Source organism: Mugil cephalus, chromosome 1, assembly GCF_022458985.1.
Source record: "Mugil cephalus isolate CIBA_MC_2020 chromosome 1, CIBA_Mcephalus_1.1, whole genome shotgun sequence".
Classification (NCBI taxonomy): domain Eukaryota; kingdom Metazoa; phylum Chordata; class Actinopteri; order Mugiliformes; family Mugilidae; genus Mugil; species Mugil cephalus.
The window spans coordinates 3,634,559-3,656,536 of record NC_061770.1 but is presented as its reverse complement, the minus strand read 5'-3'; the positions used below and the strand labels follow the sequence as shown (position 1 = coordinate 3,656,536).

Genomic DNA, 21,978 nt, shown 5'->3' with positions numbered 1-21,978 from the left:
GTGTTTCTGCTCAATGGGGCACAGCTGAGATGGTCCTGGCCTGCAGTGTTGTGGACCAGTGAACTGCTGTGCGTGAATGCGCATGTACAGCACACACTTTAATTTGGGCTGTGGGGCCTGAAGATCAGGGCCCCAAGGGATTTTCATTGGCTGACTTAAACAAAGATAGGGACTGTCCAGGTTTCGCTAGCTCGGCTAACGTCATTGACTGTATATACCTGCGGCTAAAGGGAGCTAATTCACGTTTCGTTCATTAATTGCGTGATGAGTCAAGCAGACTACCTGGCTAGTGTGCGATGTAGGACTTTACCACTTTAATCATTTCTCAAGAGGGAAAAGACAATACTAGGTCATTCAACCAGGAGTGGTTTAAGCAGACAACTTGGTTAACTGGAGTTCGTCAAAACGTGCTTGGTGAGTTTAATTTACTTTTAATCTAAATGGAAGTGTTAATCCAGTTTACATATTGTTTGAATTATAATTGTATTTGCGTAACTGGCAATACCAGGGTGTGGGTGTGTGGAGGACACAACCTCACAGAGCTGTTTGTCTGTCTGTGGCTGTCTGTTCATTGACACAGGGGTGTGGTGGTTAGCACTAATACTTTCCAGCGAGAAGGTCCAGGTTTGAGTCTGACTCGGGCCTGTCTGTGTGGCGTTGCATGTTTTGTGGGTTTTTCCAGTTACTGTGTTTTTGTTGTGATGGTATTAAATGTGATATTTCTGGACTGCATCATAAGATTTTGCCGCATGGCCCCACCAGAATTTCCAAGCAAAAATCGCCACTGCTTATTTCTGTAAGCAGTCTTCTGTGAAGTTAGCAGACACTTGTCCAGTTACATGCATTGAACACTAGCATTAATTTTTCTGCTAGTGTACACTGGACTTGCTCACTGAAAGTGACTGCTAATTATCCCTGCAAACAATTGAGAATGAACTACAATGCATGTGCCTTAAAACTAAAAACTCTTAGCCAAGAAAGACTGAAAAACTGTGTCTGTAGACTGGTGATAAGTTTTTAGTAATTCTTTCATATATTTTGTCAATGGATTTTCCCAGGACAAAAACACACAATATAGCAGCTGTAGATGTTAGCTGACTTATTTGCCTTCTGCTTGTTGAACCAGTGAATAGAACGCTGGGCTAACTGTAGAGCTGGCCTGTTTTGTCCCTGGCTAACTGCCATCCTGTTACCGCAGGAGTCAAAATCCCCACTGTCTGTATAGACACATATGCATGTATGCATGTGCAAAATCTTTCAAGGAAACACACTTGTAGTGCACTGTTTCTGTTTATTTGTGTGTGTGCATTTGTACATCAGCCCCAAAGAGACATGAGCCTGTTAAGATTAGCTTGCAACACATATGTGGGTCAAACACTGAGACCATGTATTTGGTCTGTGTCCACCAACCATCTCAAAGACTGCTTGTCGAATTCAGGTCATTGGTTCAAATCCCTGGCCAGTATATGTAAAAGCAGGAAAACCTCACAAGCACAAGGTCAGAAGAGTGTTAAGTGTTGTCTTAGGAGTTGTTCAGAGATTATAAGACAGTAGTTGTAGGGCTTGGTGGGGGTAGAATCCTTGTTCACAAACCTCAGTACTATGACGAAATCTAAAAACAAAACCCAAAGACAAACATGTTTCATTTTTTTCAACCTGTGTGCCGTCTTCCTACAAAAGGTGGTTGGGTGGCCTTATTAGTGGCTGTACAGTGGACCTCTTTATAATCCTTTATAATGTATCATCATCCATCCATGGCAACACAATTGATTTGTCCAACAGAAGCTAGGTGTTGTTGTCCTGTAAATGTCAGCACATGTTCTTGGATGCATTTGAGGAAAAGAAAATGTTGTCTTTTGGGTGAGTGCAGGTTCCTCAAACAACATGCTTGTCATCATTTTAAATCTAATAATGAATGAATAGTAGATTATTAGTATATGTATTCTCATAGGATGTCTGAAATCATCCAGATAGACTGTTTTCACAGATTTGGACACAAAATGAAAAGTGTATGAAATGAAGGATGGATTCTGTCACTGCATGTGCAAACAAGTAGTGACAGAATCCATCTTTCATTATTCACGCCTGCTCTTTACAGACTGAGCAGTTCTAACTGGTGGCTACTGGCTACTTTAAAGTGTGGTTAGACTTACTGAGATTAAGAGAACAGTCACTGGAAAGTTACACTTAGTGAAAGTCTCCGATCCCCACAGCTCCTAAAATCCACAGTCACTCTAGTCTTAAATAGCCCTATCCCCTGAATGCGCCACAGATTAAACCGTCATAGTTTCTCATCAAAGAAACATATTTCTCAAATCTCCATTCATGTATTGCTATTCCTTTAATGTTCATGTGATTATTTAGATATGTCTGCTTGTTGCATGTTCAGATAAAACTAAGATGATTCATACTTGTGCATCTCTGTGGTAAAGCTATTTTAGCCTCTTGACTCACAACAGATCCAGATTATTTGGTGCCGCTTTGTCTGAGGGTTTAATCTGAAATCAGATTATAATGGTCACAGTCATAGCTTCAGCTAACGTCAGAGTTCATCATAGTGGCAGCTATAAATCCGCAGCATATGCTAATGACAGCCTCCTACTGAGGTCCTCCTGGTATCAGCAGAGGAAAGAGGTGGGCTGGAGAAAGGAAATATGTATGGAGAGAAAAGATGACAGTCATTTGGCCAATAAAACATAATGTATAACCATTAAGACAAACACACATATACACTGTGCCTACTCCTTCCTCTCACAGCAAGGTTACATAATTAAAGAGGGCCCATTGTGATGGAAAAATGGGAAGAGGACATTTTTTTAAATATCCATGAAATGGAAATGAAACCTGTTTGGGTTATATAACCAGAAAAAAGGAGATTCTCCTTTTGCTCCTATAATTTATCCCCCACCTTCCTGCCCTTCTTTCATTTATTTTTCTTTTTTCTACTTGCCCTCCTTTTTTTTCCCACCTCCAGCTTTAATTCATCTCCTTTCTCTCCTTCTTAAGCTTCGATCGTCATCTTTACCCTCGCTACTTCCTGTCCTGGTCCTGTCATCTTCAAAATGCTGTACATCACTCTCATCCCTTTGAAGTGCGCATGTAAATATGTGCTGTACACCTGATTGGTTTGTTTTATTTGTTTGAGCGCAAAGGTCAGGAGTTTAATTTCTTTGGAAGGTGTCAAAAGGATCGGGAGACACAAGTTTGATATTTCATAAATCCTTATGTTGTATAATCATTGAAGTATTTAAACAAATTTGTTTGTATGGTATGTATGTATGGTATGTGGTCATATGAATCAATACTGTACTTAGCGTGCAAGTGAAGTACAAAAACCTTAAATTGTATTTAAATGTGTGTGTATTCAGATGTGTAGTAAATGTACATAGTTACTTCTACCACAGCATAGAAGGTAATAATATACATGTGCTATTTATGTCTCTCAACTTCTGGGTATTCATCCAAGTTTTCTTTCTCATCCTCTTCCTCTTTTATTACATCCACTTTCTGTGCAGTTGTTTCAAACACATGAAATATTAATGAAGGCCAGCGGGCAGGGAGAAAGGAATAAGTTAGAGAGGAATAAAGTTGAGTACACCAAGAAAATAAGAGAAGAAATAAAACTGTAAAAAGAAGAGATGGAGGGAGTAGTAGAGACAGTGAGTAATTCTGAAAATAGCAGAAGGAAAATGTTTGTGGGAGAGGGCTGCTGTTTGTTATCATATAGAAGTGAGTCTGCTCACCTACGATGGAAGTGATGTACCTGTACTCAGAGAGGTGAAACCCGGTCCTAAACTCACACAATGTCTTGAAAATTTAATTTTAAACAATGTTTTATCATATAGAACAACATTCACATTACCTTCAGTTGTACATTTTGATCAGATGTCACCTTTATGATGATAAATTGGAGACCTCAGCAAACTAACATCCTAAGCTAGGAAAGGCTAAACATAATATGTGCTAGACAACAGCATGCTGTAGCAACCATGCTTACCTCAGCATTTAGCTCACTGCACTGATATGTCTTGGTGAATCTTACTGTAAGAAGACATGTATGTTGCCACAGTGGAAAGAAACCACAAAACACATCTGTATTGTTTTATGCAGTCTGCTACAAGCACACGGCTCAGCAGATACCATCACTACTTATCAAGTGAGCAGACGTGTCCATTCATCAATTATGACCTGCTATAACTCTTGTGCTGCCTCTTTGACCAGAGGTTAAAATGTATTGCTACAGGGATGTTTCATATTGGGTGTGAGGTTATCATGGTGATGATAATGGTGAGGATGCATGGCTCTGTATCATGTCATGAAAGGTCTGTGACGTGTGCGTTGTGCTGAGTTGCAGAATATTAGCTTAAAATGCAGTGGCTGAAAGGCAGGCCAGGACTGGCCAATCATAGCATCAAAAGGAGCCCTGCTTCACTGACTTGGTCAGGTGATTTACCCAATGTGTCAGACCTGTACTAAAAATAAAATGGAAGGGGTATATCACAGCAGACCTGACAAGAGGCAACTACAGTCACTCAGTACTGTAGACTGACAGACCTTCACCTCTCTGCCTGTCATTACACACAAGTAGCAGCATGAACGCAACACATCAAGTTAATAATCAGCGTGTGTGGAGAGGGAGTCCTGGTGGATATTGTAGTTCTTCTAAAAGGCATGGACACTAAACAGAATGTATACTTTAACAACGCTAGTGCCATGAGTGAAATCTAAGAAGTCTAGGCATGAATTTGTGCTGGCATTAGCCAATGAAAGGTTTGCATGTGAATCAGTACCTTCAAACCAAACAAGACCAAAATCAGAACTAGATCCTTCTTGGCCTTGAATGTTATTTATTGTTATTTTGGTTCTGATTATTTTGTTCATGAATTTGTATTTTACACTTTTAGTCATCTTTTTTGACGCTGCCTTCAAACCTGTTAATACGCTACAAACGTGCAAAAATACGTCTAAAACATGCAAAATGCCAACTGAGCTCTGCAAAATGTTAATTGGCAGTTTATTTCATTTCTTTCCTCTACAATATTAGAGCAGCTGAAACATACATGGCACAGAAGATATTACTAACATTTCACGTATTCTAGTCTGTATGTCCACCATCACCCTGAGCCCCTTCCTCTGGCCTCTGTGAAAGACGAGAACTGGAAAAGCGGTTGGCAGTGCCATACAGTCATTGATATAGAAACTGTGATTCCTATTAAGTGCATCAAGTCAAACGATTTAGTTTATCAGTGACACCGATGACATCAAATTGGTTTTTATAAACCTCTTCCATCATGATCAGCAGCACCTCTCTCATGTCTCCTTGGACTGGCTGCCACTTCCTCTCCTGGATCTTCATCTGTCTCTCCTCCTCTGCCCCCCACTTGAAGCCAGTTACATCTCAGCAGGGAGCCTCGTTACTAGAGGCTGAGCTGAATTATTATGTATGTGCATGCACTCACGTGCACATGTGATGTCTCTCGCTTCTTTCTTCTTTCCTCCATTGCACCCAGTGGGCTTTTCCTCCCTCATCCTTTCCCTCCTTCTGCTTGTCATCCCGCTCTCCTTCTGGTAGGCTTCAAGCTACACAGGCCTCCTCCATTTTGCATTGAGTGAACTGTGTGTCTGCATTCGTGCATTTCTGTGAGGATGAGTGTATGCATGCTGCAGTGGAGTGCAGCCTAAAGCGGCAGCCAGTGCTAGGGAAGTGTGCGCTCGAGCAGAACAATGGCATTCTGGGTAAAAATAGCCCTCGCTCTGTTGGAGGGAGAGAAAAGGAGACTGAGGGTGGCAGGCAAGGAGGAGTGGGAGGAGGGGGGAGATGGAAGTTGAGTGAGTGTGTGGTGAAAGGAGATGAGAGAAACTGCGAGTGCAAATGTGTGAAAGTAAAACGGCAAGAAAAAAAAACATGTGAATGACTCGCGTGAAATTGACTTTTAAAGGAAAAGATCTCATCACAGGAAATGACCAATTACAGCTGAATGAACTTTTATACAATAAAAGTTTGAAATTCAGGCCTCCAATCCAACATCTCAGCTCACACTATGTCATGTGTATGTCACTTATGAACCAACTGAAGATTTACAAGATATGCACCAATCAGAAATTACATCATGACCACCTTCCTAATATTGTGTAGGTCACCTTTGTGCCTCCAAAGCAGTTGTGAGTCATCAGAGAATGGACATGGGCCTTCTGAGAAGGGATTGTTACTGTTAAGGTTTTATCCGATGCCCGTACTGGTGCTTAAAAAATGGAAAACATATAAATTTTGTCCAAAAACGGTGCCTTTTTCTTTTTAAGACATTTTGTGACGGGCAAGTTGAACAGAATATTAATTGAAATGATATAAATACAACTAAGACTACGAAAAAAATCAATAAAATTCTGTTGTTTGTCTGAAAATTTAACAAAACCAAACCGTCATAATTATCGCAGTAAAAACAGAAGTGTATCCACTATTCTCCTCTCCGGACATGCTGCTAACTCCACTAACAGCGGCAGCAGATGTGTGTGGGGTGGGGCGCGGGGTCTCGCAGGCTATCAAAGACGGTACATTTCTCGTCTTTTAAAAAAATGCTAGCTTTGTCAAATGTTTAATCAAATTCGAGGTGTTACCTCCCTTGCACAATATCGCCTTTGAGCACTTTGTTGTAGGTTGCTGAATATGCATCTTTTGAGCTGAAGTACAACCAAACTCCAGACTCTGTGTGTGTGTCAGACTGCATCCTGCTGGGGATGGCTGCTACCATCAAGGAGTGTCATTACTATGGGGTGGGGGTGTCTGGTCTGATCTATGTGGGTGCTACATGTCTAAGTAACATCCACATGAATGCCAGGTCCAAAAGTTTCCCAACAGAACATTGAATTGTCACCAGATGTTCAATGTTATTTACTTCTCATGTCAGAGGTTTTAATGTTGTGGTTGATTGATCTGTAGTGTGACAGAGGCATATAAATGAAAGTCATTTCCTGTTCCTTTCCCAATGTTAAAGTGCAGAAAGAAAAACGAACAAAAAGAACCCCAGAAAGGTAGACTAAGAGGAAATACAACAATGCTCAGTGGATTATAAAAGGACCGGCATATTGAACCAAAGAAACTGAATGCATAATATGCTGCAGAAGGAAACTAGCAGATGAAAAGAAAAATGGCAGCACTCTACAAGGAGAATTACGACTGATGGAGCATTTTAGTGAGCGTTATTGACTGGGGAGAAAGGGCCGGATTGTTTGTGCTATGTAGGTTAAGTGGGCACTGCTGGGGTACACACAGACACACACCCACACACAAACACACACATGTGATGTTACTTGTAGACTTGAATGTACTCACTCTGGAAAAGCACATTCCAGTGTAAAGGTGATTCAACGGTCTTACAGCTGTTCAGTGTAGTGCTTAAGGGCATGTACACACAAAGACACACATTTCCATTGCATTACACTGACTTTTATTCATTTGTCTTCATATAATAATTTTAAAACATTCAAATGGGACATAAATAAACCTCACTGATGCTGAGCTGTGCTTTTAAGGTGGCAGTATTATTGATAGTCACCGCTTTTTCCACTTCATGACAAATGAGATATAAATACAGTTAGTGCTGAAACTTTAGGTCAATCCACAGATAATAAATCAGCCATGTTATAGTTGTTTTTAAGATGCAGGACTAAGGATGAGGCAGGGAGTTCAAACAAAAAAAGTATGTAATAACTAACAAAGAAAAAGCACTGCAGGAGAGGCAGGAAAATCCAAAACCAAAAAGAATCATGAAACATGGCATGGAGACATGGAAGGAAACATGGAAAAATGGACGAGGTAACATCAACAACGCAACAAGGAACAAAGGGAAGGCAGGGCTATAAATACACATGAGAGCTGAGGGATGACAAGACACAGGTGAGACACATGACAATCAAACCAGGTGAAACCAATGAACAACAAAGGGATAAGGAGGCACAAGACAGGAAATCCAGAACTTAAGAAAATAAAACAGGAAACACAACACATGACACAGACAGACATGACAACACACAAGGAGTCCAACAGACAGGAAACTAAGAAACTTGACGAAATAAAACAGGAAACTCCAAACTCCAACATGATCACAAAATAAAAGACAGACATAGAACCTTGACACTGCCTCCTGCAGCTTTTATTGGTCTTCATAAAAAACGTAATGTAAAACTGTACTGATACAAAAGATTTAATGGTGTTATTTTTGCCTGTCTGTACTGGATATAACAGGTAATAGAGTCCACTGCTAGGCCCAAAACAGCATTAGTCCCTGTGGTCTCTGAGGAAGATGGAGTCTTTTGTATGACACCTAATCACTAATAAATTCTCAGAGGGATTCACAGGAAGACAGAGAGGGAGCCAGATGAAAGAGGCTTGAGAAGGAGGAGGGTTGTAAAAGACGGACTGAGTAGGAGAGGGGAGCTACAGCAGAAAGAGGGTTTGGGGAGTTTTGTGTCGAGCGAAAGAGAGAGGATTTGGTGAGTGGGTGGAAAAGAACATAGATGGTAGATAAGTGTTGAAGAGGGAGGGCTGCGGCTGTCAATTATTCATTACATGAGTAATACAGCTGCTTTTCAGCCCCAAATAGCATTAACTGTCCTGCATAGAGACAAACTCAGAGACAGAGAAAAAACAGAAGATGCTGGTGGTGTTCACTGAGAATAGTGGCTATTATTGCATGGATAAAATTAAATAAATAAATAAATACGATTAAAAAGGATTGCATTTAGTTGAAAATAACATAATAATATAATTCACTTGAGTAATAACCCTAAAGCAAATTGTCCCCCAAAGTTTTCTAATGAGTTCCAGCTTAGTGCTATGTTGTCCAGTCTCAACTTTATGGTTGTGAGTCACTTCCACAGCATCTTTTTCAGTAATAGCAAAGGGCTGTTTGCACTTAAAAACTCAACAAAACTTTTTGTACCCTTCCTACTCATCAGCGAAGGGTAGACAGGTGCTGTATGCAACTAGTGAAGCACAGCTAAAGGCAGTACAACCTAACTGATAAATGTGTGGTTTAGGGTAGAAGGCAGTTTTAGAAAACCTAGAAGTTTCATTTTTAAACAAGGTCTCCTCCTCTACTTACACCCTCACTTCAGCAGCCATGTAGCATATAGACATCTTCTTTGTAGAATTTGGAGTTTTGGACCATCAAAAAGTGGTTCACAGCAGGCCTCATCTCTTCATCTATGGGTGATTGCAGGAAGGGTCAGTTTACATACATAAAAGCTAAGGAGTCAAATCTTTCCTTCTGGAGCTGAAGGTAAAAGGTGGTCAAAAACAGCCTAAATGTGATTAATGATATTGCGCTAACTTTTGAATATATAAATACACAACTCTGCACCATTTCACTTTGAAAGTCAATGATTTAGCAGAGTGGTCAGAGTTTGTTTCAGTGAAATCAGGCAGTCTGTCATTCTGTAATTAAATATTAATGTCTGTAGGTGAAGCACCTTTCTTCATTTCATTTTCATTTCTTTTTTTTTTAAAGACCTCAAGTATTGTTAATGGTAATTCAGATACGTTGATTTAGAATCTAACTACAGTTTAAAGTGCTATAGTAAAGGTTTATACTGCTTTTTTATGTTGCCTCTAAAGTTTTAGCAGTTGCCCATTCATTTCTTTTTTTTTCTTTTTTTTTTTAAAAAAAAAGAACCAAAACATCTATAAAGGTTTAAATACATTTAACTTCAGTGCGTGTGCTTCACTGTCTTAATTGTTTGTCCCTCTGTCTCACGGCGTATGAAGTCGTTTAAGTGGAGGTGATGTGGTGAAAATAGGGTGTAGCTGTCAGAGTGACTTGGCCTTTTAGAAGCATGTGTCAGCTCAGCTTAGCCTGCTGCAGCTCTGACAGCTCTGTCTGGAAAATAAGATTTCCAGAATTTACTTTGTACGTGCGTGCATGTGTGTGTGTCCCTGCTTAGTGTTGGTTCTGTCAAGCTCTGAAGACCAATTATTCATGGCATACTATTGTAGTGGGGTCCTTTTTGTTGGGCGCTGTTGCTTTTTGAGAGTTAAACCCGGTAAGACTTGGTTTTAGGGTCAGTTTTGCAATTAGGTTGTGGCTGAGGTTGGGGCCAGGTCAATGGAAGTGAATAAGTATTTAGTTTTATTTAAATTATAGAACTGAAGGAGAACACAACATATTGGCATAATGTGTTAGATATAGCATATAACATTTACACACATACCTCAGAGCTATTTACACCAGCAACATCAATGTTCAAATGTTCAAAACAAGCCTCCCTGATTGTGTCATGGTGCATTAGTGCCTGAATGAGTCTTTTCCTTTTGAGCTTAGTATTAGCACTTTAACACAACCTTTTGAAAGCGATGAATTTGAATACATGTGATCTGTGGCACAATAAATGTGTCTACAAATATGTTTTATTGACTGTATCTTGCAGTAATTTAATAACAAACCATTACCATGCTGGAAAGCAGGCCACTTGTCAATGACCATCTTTATGTTTGTCTTCTCTGTGTTGCAGAAAAAAGAATGGTTATGTCTCAACTGCCAGACCCAGCGCCTCATGTCCGGAGGCGGTCTCGACGATCCTCCGCTTCCTGTTCCTCATCCCTCACCCAAGCACCAACCAATGGGTTCACCTCGTCACCAGACGCCAAGCAGTCAGCAAAGTCCTCTCCACAAACCTACCGCTCAGCAGGGGCCCAAATCATCCCAGCCCCAGACACAGAAACCACAGGCGGGAACTGGTGGCAGCGGACCCTTTACGCCAACGGCCGCCAAACAACCAAGTGACACCAAGACCACAACACCGGTTACAGCGCCAGTACCAACCACGGAAGCCCAGAAACAGCCAAAACCCACAGAGGTGAAGACCAAGACCGAGCCTGAGAACCAAACTGCCAAAGAGACCAAACCCTCACAGAAGAAAGGAGAGCAGATCACACCGATCAAGGAAATTAAGAAGTCCAGGCACTATGACGTAAGTCAGATTGTTTTTAAAACAATAATATAGTTCAGAGCACTTCTCTGTATGTTAAACAATGGAAAAGTACCAAAATTGTACCAATTAAATAATGCGGTACCACAAAAACAAGTAAAGGAAAATGAAACTTTCACTTTCTGTGAATATTCTATGGAAACCATTGTGTAACATACAGGCATATGTGCAAGACGTTACAATAAGTAAAGTTACATTATGGAACAACGTATATGTTGTATATCTATATGTATAACGTGTCATAGTGGCCCTGCTTCACATTTACACTGTTTTTACATCAAACATAATGTGCTTCTGCTTTTGCTCAGTGCCAGAGAAGTGTACACTACAGGCCCATGTTTGCCCATGGTGAACTTCCAGTCCATGGCGCTGGACCTAATGCAGTGGCTTTATAAATCAAGGGACCAAAAGTCTTAGCCTCTGTGCCCCTAGCTTGAGGCTTTGTTCAGACAGAAATTTATTTATTTATTTTTTTTTCTGAAATGTCTTCAGGACAAACTGTACATGCTGTTATTTGCAAGTGATCATATTGGATTTGTGTCTCCAGACATCTCCAGCGTATCTGCATGGGTTACTGTAGTAGAAATGTAGGTGTCAGTGTCCGAGAAATGCAGTTTTACATTATTATTTACAGTATTTATTTAAATTAGTCCAGACTTCAGACTGAAGTCAGTGCATTCTGGACAGATGTGGGCCGACAGTCTGAACAAATCATAAGACAGTCTAAAGCTTGTGGAGTTGAGGCTACATTTCCTTCAATCTCTTCAGACTTACATCAGGTTTAAATGTATTGTTTGGATATGGCCAGTGGAATTGCACTTATGGTAATGAATGCAAGGGGATTTCATCATGTTCTTACAGTGATGGAAGAAAAACCTCTGAACAGTCAATGTGTACAACTATGTCAGTCACATCCATGCTTTCATGCTTGTTGCCATATTTCTGTTTATATTTTTTTTATGAACGTAGCCATGCAGCAAGCTAGTTGTCTAAGAAGATGCCGCCCCCATTTACAGCTCACATTGGCTGGCTGTTTTTTCTGCTGGTGGAAAAAGTCATAAATGATCACAACACCAAACTGATTTGTACTGTTGAACAAATCTTAGAAATGGATGGTTATCAGAGGTCTGGGACCTGCCTAAGGCTCAGGAGAAAGTGGAACTTCTGAAAACATACACTCCTAAAACTCTTCAAAATGCATCTACATTCAACACATAATACTAAAGTCCGGATGCACATTTTATATGAAAGCTTGACTTTGATCTAAGAAGATGTTAATAACTTTTATCTTAATAAATCTTACCTGCAAGAGGCTGTCTGATGCTACATTTCATTCTGCTTATATAGATTTGATATGTCTGTTGTATGTTTTTGATCTAGGGTTTTAATAACAGAACTACAGCAGATCTTGGGGAAATCAGTTCTGCTTTGAATATGCTAAATTCTATGTATTCGTACAAAACTTTTGTATTTCTTCTCATAACAACACTGGAATAAAGGTAACATCAAAGTAAACAAAGAAAGCAAGGGTGTCAAGTTGCCATTAGTTTCTTGCCGTTAGAAATTCAAAAGAAAGCTCATCTTGCAACTTGTTCTCTGATACATAAGAAAACTCATTCAGAAAACTCATTCATTTAAAATTATATCACAATTGCATTACAGTAAGCTCTTATTTGCAGTTGCATTTAACTGGGTTTTATATTTACATATATGTATAACTTTTAAATACTTTGATACTTTAGGTTTAAAGTGGTATTGTAATCCTTTTTTCTACAATCATATGGTATTATTTGGGGATTACGTGCAGAAATGTTTAATTCTTGTTTCATTTTTGACCTACTGTGCTTAAATATTTTCTCTCAATAGTCTCCAACGACTTTGTTTCCCTCTGTAGCTTTTCTTGTTCAGTCAGGTCATAATTCTTCTTGACCTTTGTGCTCCTTACCTCCTTTTGTAAAACTTTTTGCTTTTATTTCTTGTATTAAATGTCTCCTGGTATACAAATGCCCCTATTATTTTGTGAACGATATTTCTATTAATATGATCACTCAGGCCAGCCTGGGTTTGTTAATTGCATTGTATAAAAAGATGGTTATTTTAAATAAGTTTTAAAAAAGTTACTTTCAAAATAAGTGGAACCCCGTAATTGGATATAAGTTGGATGTCCATGGCATTCATTGATTACATTGATGACAGAGTATAAACAGGGGAGATAATGTAACTAGTGTATTTTGTTACTGTTCAGATATTTCAAAAGTTTGTCACGTAATGAACATTAAATCTCCGAGGTCTAGCTCTCAAGAAAGGGTGTTTCAGTCCCCTTCAGATTCTGACAGCTGCTAGGAAATTATAGTACAGAGGCCTCAAAGTACAGTCTCTGAAGAATTTTAACCATCATTTTATAGAAAAGATTTCCATAATTCCTATCTATTCTGTATTCTTTCCTCCATCCCCACTTTCATTCACCAGGTTAGTCCCTTTGAGATTTTGATTTGGCATGTTATTACCAGTCATCTGAGAAAGAGCCATTGATGAATGAGTTTTGTGTAGTTTTTACATTTCAATCACATTAACCTTTGTATTTTACTTTGAGATCATTGTCAAAACGTCAACATTTTTTCACACTTAAACAGCAAACACAAATAGTTGACTAACCTCTATCCATCAATGGCTCAAAAAATGTTAACAAACCTAACAACTATAATCAGTACGATAACTGCATAACAATGTGATTTGTCTTGATGCTGTAAAATGTATTAATTTATAAACAAGATGCGTTTGAAAATAAAGTTAAATGTTTATTTTTAATTTTGCTTTATCTAACCTCTACCACGTGTACATTAACTGCCTGTGACTGTGTAGTGTTACTCCATATAATTCCACAAACCCTGTGTATGAATATAACCTCTTGTTCAATTCAGTCCTCTCACTATTTATTTGTTCTTGCAATTTAGCAAATTTGTATAAGACTGATTATATGGATTTAATTTTAGCCCACTTACTATTCATATGAATCTAAATCAAATAAAATATTGTGCTATTTAGACCTGTTGAATTCCATTATATTTAATTATATTGACCACCTTGCGTCTTTTACGTTTTCTAAAAAATTTAATTACTATATGACATATTGTGTCTAAATTCAGAATCTGAATGGGTTTGTGGGCTTAAATTTTAAGCCAATTTATATGCCTAACGTGCATCTGCACATTCTCACTATTTACGTTAATGAAGATTTAAATTAATTACCCAAAGTGTAATGCATTTTATTTCTCTCTTCTTCTCTCTCTAGGATACTAAAAACAACAGCACCCATGACTTGTCACGCAGTCCTCAGAGCCTCAGCGACACAGGCTACTCCTCTGATGGCATCTCCAGCTCCCACAGTGAAATTACAGGTCTAATTCAAGAGGAGGAGATGAAGTTAAGTGAGAGGGGAATCAGTGGGCGAGGATCCCCACCAAGCCCTTCTGAAATCACCAAGCTAGAAAGCTCCATGAGGCCATTGCTGGAGAAGAGCTTCTCTGAAGAAAAAGCAGACAGAAGAGGAAGGAAGCACAGAGAAAGAGACTTGGATGACAGAGGGAAACAGCGCCCACGTTCTCTGTCAATCCCCCCAGATGCATACGACTCAGATGAGGAACTAGAGGATATCCTGGAAGAGGAAGAAGATGGAGGTGACTGGGAGGCTAAACGAAAAGAAGGTAAGGAGGACAAGAAAGAGAAGAAAAAGAAAGAAAAGGAGGCGGAGCCCACAGAAATGACTGATGAAGAATTCATGAGGAGACAAATAATGGAGATGAGTGCAGATGAAGACAATGAAGAAGAGGAGGAGATGGAAGAAGATGACGATGAGGAAGATGAAGGATATGGCTACCAGAAACCCAAGAAAAGCCACCATAAGCACACCATCTCTGACTCAGGGAAAGAGAAGAGACGCCTTCAGCACCACTCCAGCAGTTTTGAGGAGGAAACCAAGAGCTCTTCTGATGTTTATAAAGGCTCCTTGGAAGAGGGTGAGGAAGATGTGATGGCATCACAAGGAGGCCTGAGGCGGTTTAAAACCATTGAACTTAATAACACCAATAGCTACAGCCGAGACATGGAGCTGGGCAATGAAAATGATTTGAGTCTTGACCGGGAACCAGAGCTCGAGATGGAAAGCCTGACAGGATCTCCCGAGGAACGTTCTCGGGGTGATTACTCCTCAACTCTGCCACCCACTTCATCCTCATATGGCTCAGGACAGTCTCCTACTTCCATCTCATCGATGGAGGAAGACAGTGACAGTAGCCCCAGCAGGAGACAAAGACTGGAAGAGGCAAAGCAGCAGAGGAAAGCACGCCACCGCTCACACGGACCACTTCTTCCCACCATTGAAGACTCTTCAGAAGAGGATGAACTAAGAGAGGAAGAGGAACTTTTGAGAGAGCAGGAAAAGATGAGGGAGGTGGAACAACAGAGAATAAGAAGCACAGCACGGAAGACCAAGAGAGATAAGGAGGAGCTGAGGGCTCAAAGACGTAGAGAAAGGTCCAAGACACCACCGAGTAATCTCTCACCAATTGAAGATGCTTCTCCGACCGAGGAGCTAAGACAAGCAGCAGAAATGGAAGAGCTCCATCGTTCCTCTGCTTCTGAATATTCCCCCCAGAGTCTGGACTCAGAGGCTGAGGGATATGAGTCCAAACTGTACAAGTCAGGCAGTGAGTACAACCTGCCCACCTTCATGTCTCTCTACTCACCAGTAGAGAAATCATCAGCTACAACGACCACCACAGCACCCTCTTCCACTTCCAAGCCATTGAAGAGCGCTGAGGAGGTATATGAGGAGATGATGAGAAAGGCTGAGATGCTTCAGAAACAACAAAAACAACAGCAGCAACAACAGCAACATGGTAGACATGGGCAGTACTATGATGAAGACATAAATGGACAAGCCTATGATGATGAGTATGAATATGAACAGGATAGCACAGGATATGACAATGAGGCAGCAGAGACAGAAACAGATATTTATGAAGAAATCCGCCAAACATCTCAGAACATCACCAAGATGCAGCAAGCCACAGATGAGCAAGTAGAGATTGAGATTGAGAGCTCTTACCCAGACAAACAGCTCTTAGACACAGGCTCAGCCTTTGCTAAGCTTCTGGAGCAGAGTAATGCTCTCCTCACTCCAGGAACCAGCCCCACTCAGATCTCTGCCCCTGTCTCCTTTGCTGAGACTGGAGGACGTATCCCAGATGTCAGAGTAACCCAGCACTTCTCTGCAAAAGATGGACACAAAGACAGGCTCAAAAGTCAAGCAGGAAAAAATGGAATAACTCCAACAGTAGCTGCCACCACAATTGCGGCCTACGGAGTTTATGCCAGAGATGCAGTAACTATTTCTCAGACTGGTTCAAGCCACACTATGACATCTACTCAGTCTGACATATGTCGCAGACACACAGGAAGTACTGCCACATCCTCAGCTACAGTCTCAAGTGTATGCAGCAAAATTGCAGAGATTACCCAGGCCTACAGTCAAAGAGAAGTGATCACCAGAAGGGTGGGAGAGACCAGGGGTGTCCAAGTGCGAGACAGCTCAGCATCCTCGACTGAAAGAATTATTGAACCACGTTCTCCCAAATATACTACTTACTACAGGAGCACCAGTCCTCCTCTTTCTCCATCGCCACCACCACAAAGTCCAACTCGTTCTCCTTCAAGAAGGAATACAGCAGAGTTTTCTACACAGACTTTCAGTTCAGCATTGCGAATGGAGTCAGCTGGCTCTGGGCCTACATCACCAGTGATGGCTCAGGGAACCCAAACAGCACATCGATCAGTTTCTCCGCGGCTCTATCGACAGCAGTCTTCCCAGGATGCTCCATACTCACCACCGTCAAGCCCAGCTAGGCCAATGACAGTCAACACAGCTACTTCCCCCCTGTCTTCGCCTACCCGGTTTAGCCGGCAATCAACATTTGACACTTATTCGCCATGTGGTAGCCCCCCTGACACACCACCATACCAGTATTCTCCTACACGCAGCTTCTATCAAACACAAAGAGTGGAGAAGGTAAATGTGGGAACAAGTATGGCTACCACAGCCAGCATGTACACCAGAGGATCCATGTCAATGGATAATATCTCCCTGTGCAGAATATCTACAGTTCCAGGCACTTCTAGAGTGGAACAGGGCCAAATGATCCATGGTGGTAGTGTTGTAGACCTCAGAACAGCCACCAAACCAGCCCCTATTATCATGACTGACCAGGGAATGGACCTCACCTCCTTAGCTACAGAGAGCAGAAAATACCATGGTGGATCAGATGGTAGCAGACATTCAACAATTGTACAACCGCTGATTATGAACTTGAACACCCAGGAGATCACCACACCAACCACTGTGAGTGTCACTGTGGCTGCTTCTATGTTCATGACTCAGCCCAAACAGCCAGCGGTATATGGGGATCCCCATCAAAACCGGATGGATCTAGGTCAGGGCATGGGTTCAGCAGTGTGCCTTTCCCAGACCAAACCGACAATTTCACCTCCAGCTGACCCAACAATACCAAAAATTGATGCCAAGTTGGAAGACCTCAGCATCCAACAGAGGGAGTTACAGAAACAGCAGGAGAAGCTGCAGAAGCAGCAAGAGCTCCTTGAACAACAGTTACAGCAGCACCATCAGATGCAACAGCAGCAGCAACAGGTATCTGCCTTGGCCAGGTACAATCTTACAGGCCAGATCTCACCTTTGCTGAAAAAAGACTTGCTTGTCAGCCAGACTAGCACTGCCTCAGCTGTGGTTAGTGCTGTGTCACCAGTCATTAACCCTGAGCTTTATGGTACTGGTCCCATTGAGCTAAAAGGAAAGCCCAGTCCTCCTGGTTTTATGTCGGGAGGCAAATCACCACATAGCATGGTAGTACAGGTTGATGGAGGGTCAGAACCGGCCAGGGCAGTGACTCAGTTAGTGAAGGTAGAAGAAGGGCAGGATGCTGTGGATCTGACAGGAGGCCAAATTAAACCTGACAACCAACCAGCCTGTTGTGATGTTGTCTACCGGCTTCCATTTGGTGGAAGCTGTGTTGGTGGTTCTGAGAAAGAGGGCATAAGGCCTCCATCTGCCCCACCTCTCACCTACGAATCTGACCAAGAAAGACAACCTGAAAGGTATCATGAGTACCCAATGGATGGACGTAAGGCTTACACATTACCATTTCCTGGTAGACTGCAGCCTTCAATGTCTGATACAAACCTTGCTGATGCTGGACTACAGTCCTACCATTCTAAAATGGAACCACATCTCCAAGCCTCAGGAGAACTTGCCATGGATTTAACTGCTATGAAACAGGGCTATGGAGGATTTATAGGGATGCAATATGGTTCCTATACAGATTTACGCCATGGAGGAGACATTGCAGCTCAAACACTGCCTATTAGGAGATATAATTCCTTGTCTAACATCAGTTCAGATTATGGCTATTCTGCTCGTGACATTGCCAGCTTCCAGGAAGCTAACTTGGCTCAGTACAGTGCTACAACTGCAAGGGAAATTAGTCGGATGTGTGCAGCACTGAATTCCATAGATCGGTATAGCAGCAACCCAGACTTGATGCAATTTAGCAGTTTGGGAAGACCCACTGGTCCTGGAGCTTCTAGACTCGCAGGTCTTGGCATGAGACAGAATCTCCTTTTTGGACTAGATGGAAAACCAATCTCTCACAGTCAAGCACTAACCAACCTTATCAATGCCAGGCAGGCAAGCCTGAGAGCCATGTACCCTGCTGCTATCAGGTCTTCCGATGGGATGATCTATTCCACCATTCAGACTCCCATTGCTTCAACACTTCCGATCACAACCCAGCCTGCCTCTGTTCTTCGCCCACTACTGAGAGGTGTCTACAGGCCATACCCCTCTGCGAACATGACACCAGTACCCCTATCAAGTCTCACCAGATTACCAATGAGCCCCAGAATGCCCATATCTGGACAAACTCCAGTACGTTACCCAACACCAGGCCTTCTCCAGACAACTTCAGCCACTGCTGCAACAACTTCAGCACCAGCTGGGGCTCCTGTGTCTGCTTCAATGACAGTTACGAGTTTAACAGTCCAAGATGAACCAGTTTACCTTGGCAAAAGTGCTGCAGTGACCTCTACATCGGCAGGGGTCAGCTCAGTACCAGGAGCAACCGTCATACCAACTGATCCGCAGCATCAGCCAATAAACCTGTCCCAGGCACACCTGAACAGCCAACAGCAGCAACAGCAACAAGCGGCAACTGCTCAGCAGTCACAACCTCCTTCAGCAGCCCATGCCTATCCACCCTCAGGTCCTTCACACACCCATGGCTACTCCCAACCTCCTCTTGGCCCACCTGCTCCCACCGGTGGCCTACCCATTTCAGGTGGTCTTCCTCCCTTCCCTCCACCAGGTGCCATACATAAGGAGGGGGAAACAGAGGCAGAGAGGCTGCACCGACAGCAGGAGCAGCTTCTGCAGATGGAAAGGGAACGCGTGGAGCTGGAGAAACTCCGTCAACTGCGCCTGCATGAGGAACTGGAACGAGAAAGGATAGAGTTGAAAATGCACAGGGAGAAAGAGCAGATTCTTGTGCAAAGAGAATTACAGGAGCTTCAGAACATCAAGGAACAGGTAGAGGGAGAAACAGAGCGGTGGATAGTTTGATTGTTGGTGTCTTGTTTGATGTTTTGTGGTTATTACTTTTGCATTAGGTATTGTTTTTTTTTTTTTGTGGTGGTGTTACTTGTGGTATATTTTCTATTGGTATATTTTTATAGTGTTTAAATTGCTTATGGTTAATGTTCATTTATATAGTTTGTTTCTGCAAGATGCATTAGTCACACAAATAATTCTTACAAACTTGCAGATTATATACATTATGCATGTTTTTTTATGCCTGACTCCTATCAGATCTTCAAAAAAGTAGCCCACTAAATGTGCATATAGAAGATCATTCTGTTTTTACAAAAAAATAATTGTTTACTTTTTTTTTTAGAATTGAAAGAAAAGTTTGCATGCTATATTTAATTTACATTCTCTGTCTGTGATATGTGCATGGATTTGCTTGTAGTATGTATATGTGAAATATGGAAATATGTGAAGTGAACAATATGATGCTCAAATGTTGTTTGTAGAGTTGTATTCATGTGTCATTGGTTAATCTTTTTTATATTCGGAAATAAGGGAAAGTGCTTTCATGTTCCATTTGTTGGTCTGATATACTGTTTATGTATACTAAAAAAAAATACACTCGCCTGTGTTGTAAAAAGTTAACATTCAAGAGGAAGTGAGCAATTTTAATGTGTTGCTTTGCACTTCTAAAATATTTGTGTAGATATTATAGAGTTAACTGAAAGGCTAACATGACAATTTTCTTCTTTTTTAATAGAACAAGCAGTTGAAAATCTTTCAAGTTAAGTCTGTTAAACAGGTGTGGAAGCCTTCCTAATGAGAATGAACTAGAAATGGAATGTTTAATATGCATCTCATAACCTACAGTATATGCAAAAATCCTTATCTGCACCTCCTTATTTGCAACAGCTTGTTTTTAGCAACAAAGAAAATGCATTAAATATTTTCTTATGAGCATTATATGACTGGTAAAAATCAATTACCAGTACGCACTGCACTTCATTTATGTTGCACTTCCATTCTGGTTTTTGCAAATATGCACAAGTTTGACTAACTTGGAACCATTTTCAGAACTAATCCATCAGCATAATAATAACTCCATGCCGCATTCAGTTTTGGGAATTTTGCAATTTTGTTTGCATTTGTGATCATCTTGTATAAGAACAACATCAACAACAGTGTCCTTTTTATCACTTTTCTCCGTCTCTCAAATTTCTTTTGTCATAATGTCTTTTTTCCATCCTTATATTTTTTCTGTTTCAACGTTTCTCCCTCTCCCTTCTTCACCCTTACTGTTCTGTCCTCTCTCTGTGGTTTTACCCACGTGTGCTTCTTTCTACTGCACGTTCCACCGACACTCTTGTAGGTTTTACAGCAGCAGCAGCACGAGCGTGAGAAACAACTTGTCCTCCAGCGGGAGCAGCTGGCCCAGCAGAAGTCTCAGCTAGACCAGATCCAGTCTTTACAGCAGCAGCTCCAGCAGCAGCTCGAAGAGCAGAAGAGACAGAAGACGGCTGCTGTAGGTCAGAGCATGCAGGTGAGTGGAGAACACTAGTACATTAAAGATTCAAGATGTTTATTCTCATTTGCACAGTAAATCTCAGTAAATCTAGAAACTTGTACTCATACACTTTTGGCTTGTTATTTTGTCAAGTGCCATTTTTGTCTCTGATAAAGCATAAATGATATCAGATAAAATATTGCATCCTAAAGTAAAAAAGTAATTTATGCACGACACTGTTAACCAAATGACCTCATAAGCTCTAGCTGACCATATTGTTTTTCTGTACTCATCATGATCTTTATTCATTGCATTATTAATTTTTTTTCTTCTACCTATCATCCACTTCTTTTATTGACTTTCATTGTCCTGCATCTCAGTTGAATACGTGGTGGGTGGTAAAACAACTTCCCCTAAACTTCTTTTCAACAGCTGGATATGAACGGGCAGCCGCTCCACCCCTACATAGACCCTCAGATTGGCTCCCGTTCCCTACGCAACTCCTCATCAGAGATTTGCCTCAGGAGCCAGGAGGAGCAAATGGAGAACAGGACCAACATGAGGAAACACAGCTCCATGACCCGATTGACCAGGGACAGCATGGACGGAGATGGCGTGGTGTTCTACGGCTCTCCCCGCAGAATTGTGGACAGCTGTGTGCAGACTGATGACGAAGACGGCGAGGAGAGGTAACAATGATTGCGTGTGAAGCAAATGGGTAGACAGATGTGTGCATGTTTGGATCATGTAGGCAGTGGGTATAAATGTAAGTGTGCGTGTGTGGTTACCATGGTAGTCTTTTCAATCACTTTGCTGCAATTTAGAATCAAAAAATTATGTG

General features: G+C 41.3%; 1 protein-coding gene across 3 annotated transcripts in view; it reads left to right on the top strand.

The window, feature by feature from the left end:
- Positions 1-21,978, top strand: part of bsna (bassoon presynaptic cytomatrix protein a) — a 105,132-nt gene that overhangs the window by 56,398 nt on the left and 26,756 nt on the right. For 2 of the 3 annotated variants that reach the window (XM_047570507.1, XM_047570426.1), the window contains exons 3-7: positions 10,507-10,965; positions 14,276-19,636; positions 20,394-20,435; positions 21,003-21,173; positions 21,570-21,826. In XM_047570507.1, coding sequence (XP_047426463.1) covers positions 10,507-10,965; positions 14,276-19,636; positions 20,394-20,435; positions 21,003-21,173; positions 21,570-21,826 — 6,290 coding nt within the window. The remainder of the gene's footprint in view (positions 1-10,506; positions 10,966-14,275; positions 19,637-20,393; positions 20,436-21,002; positions 21,174-21,569; positions 21,827-21,978) is intronic. The other variant, XM_047570343.1, reaches the window with a different exon arrangement.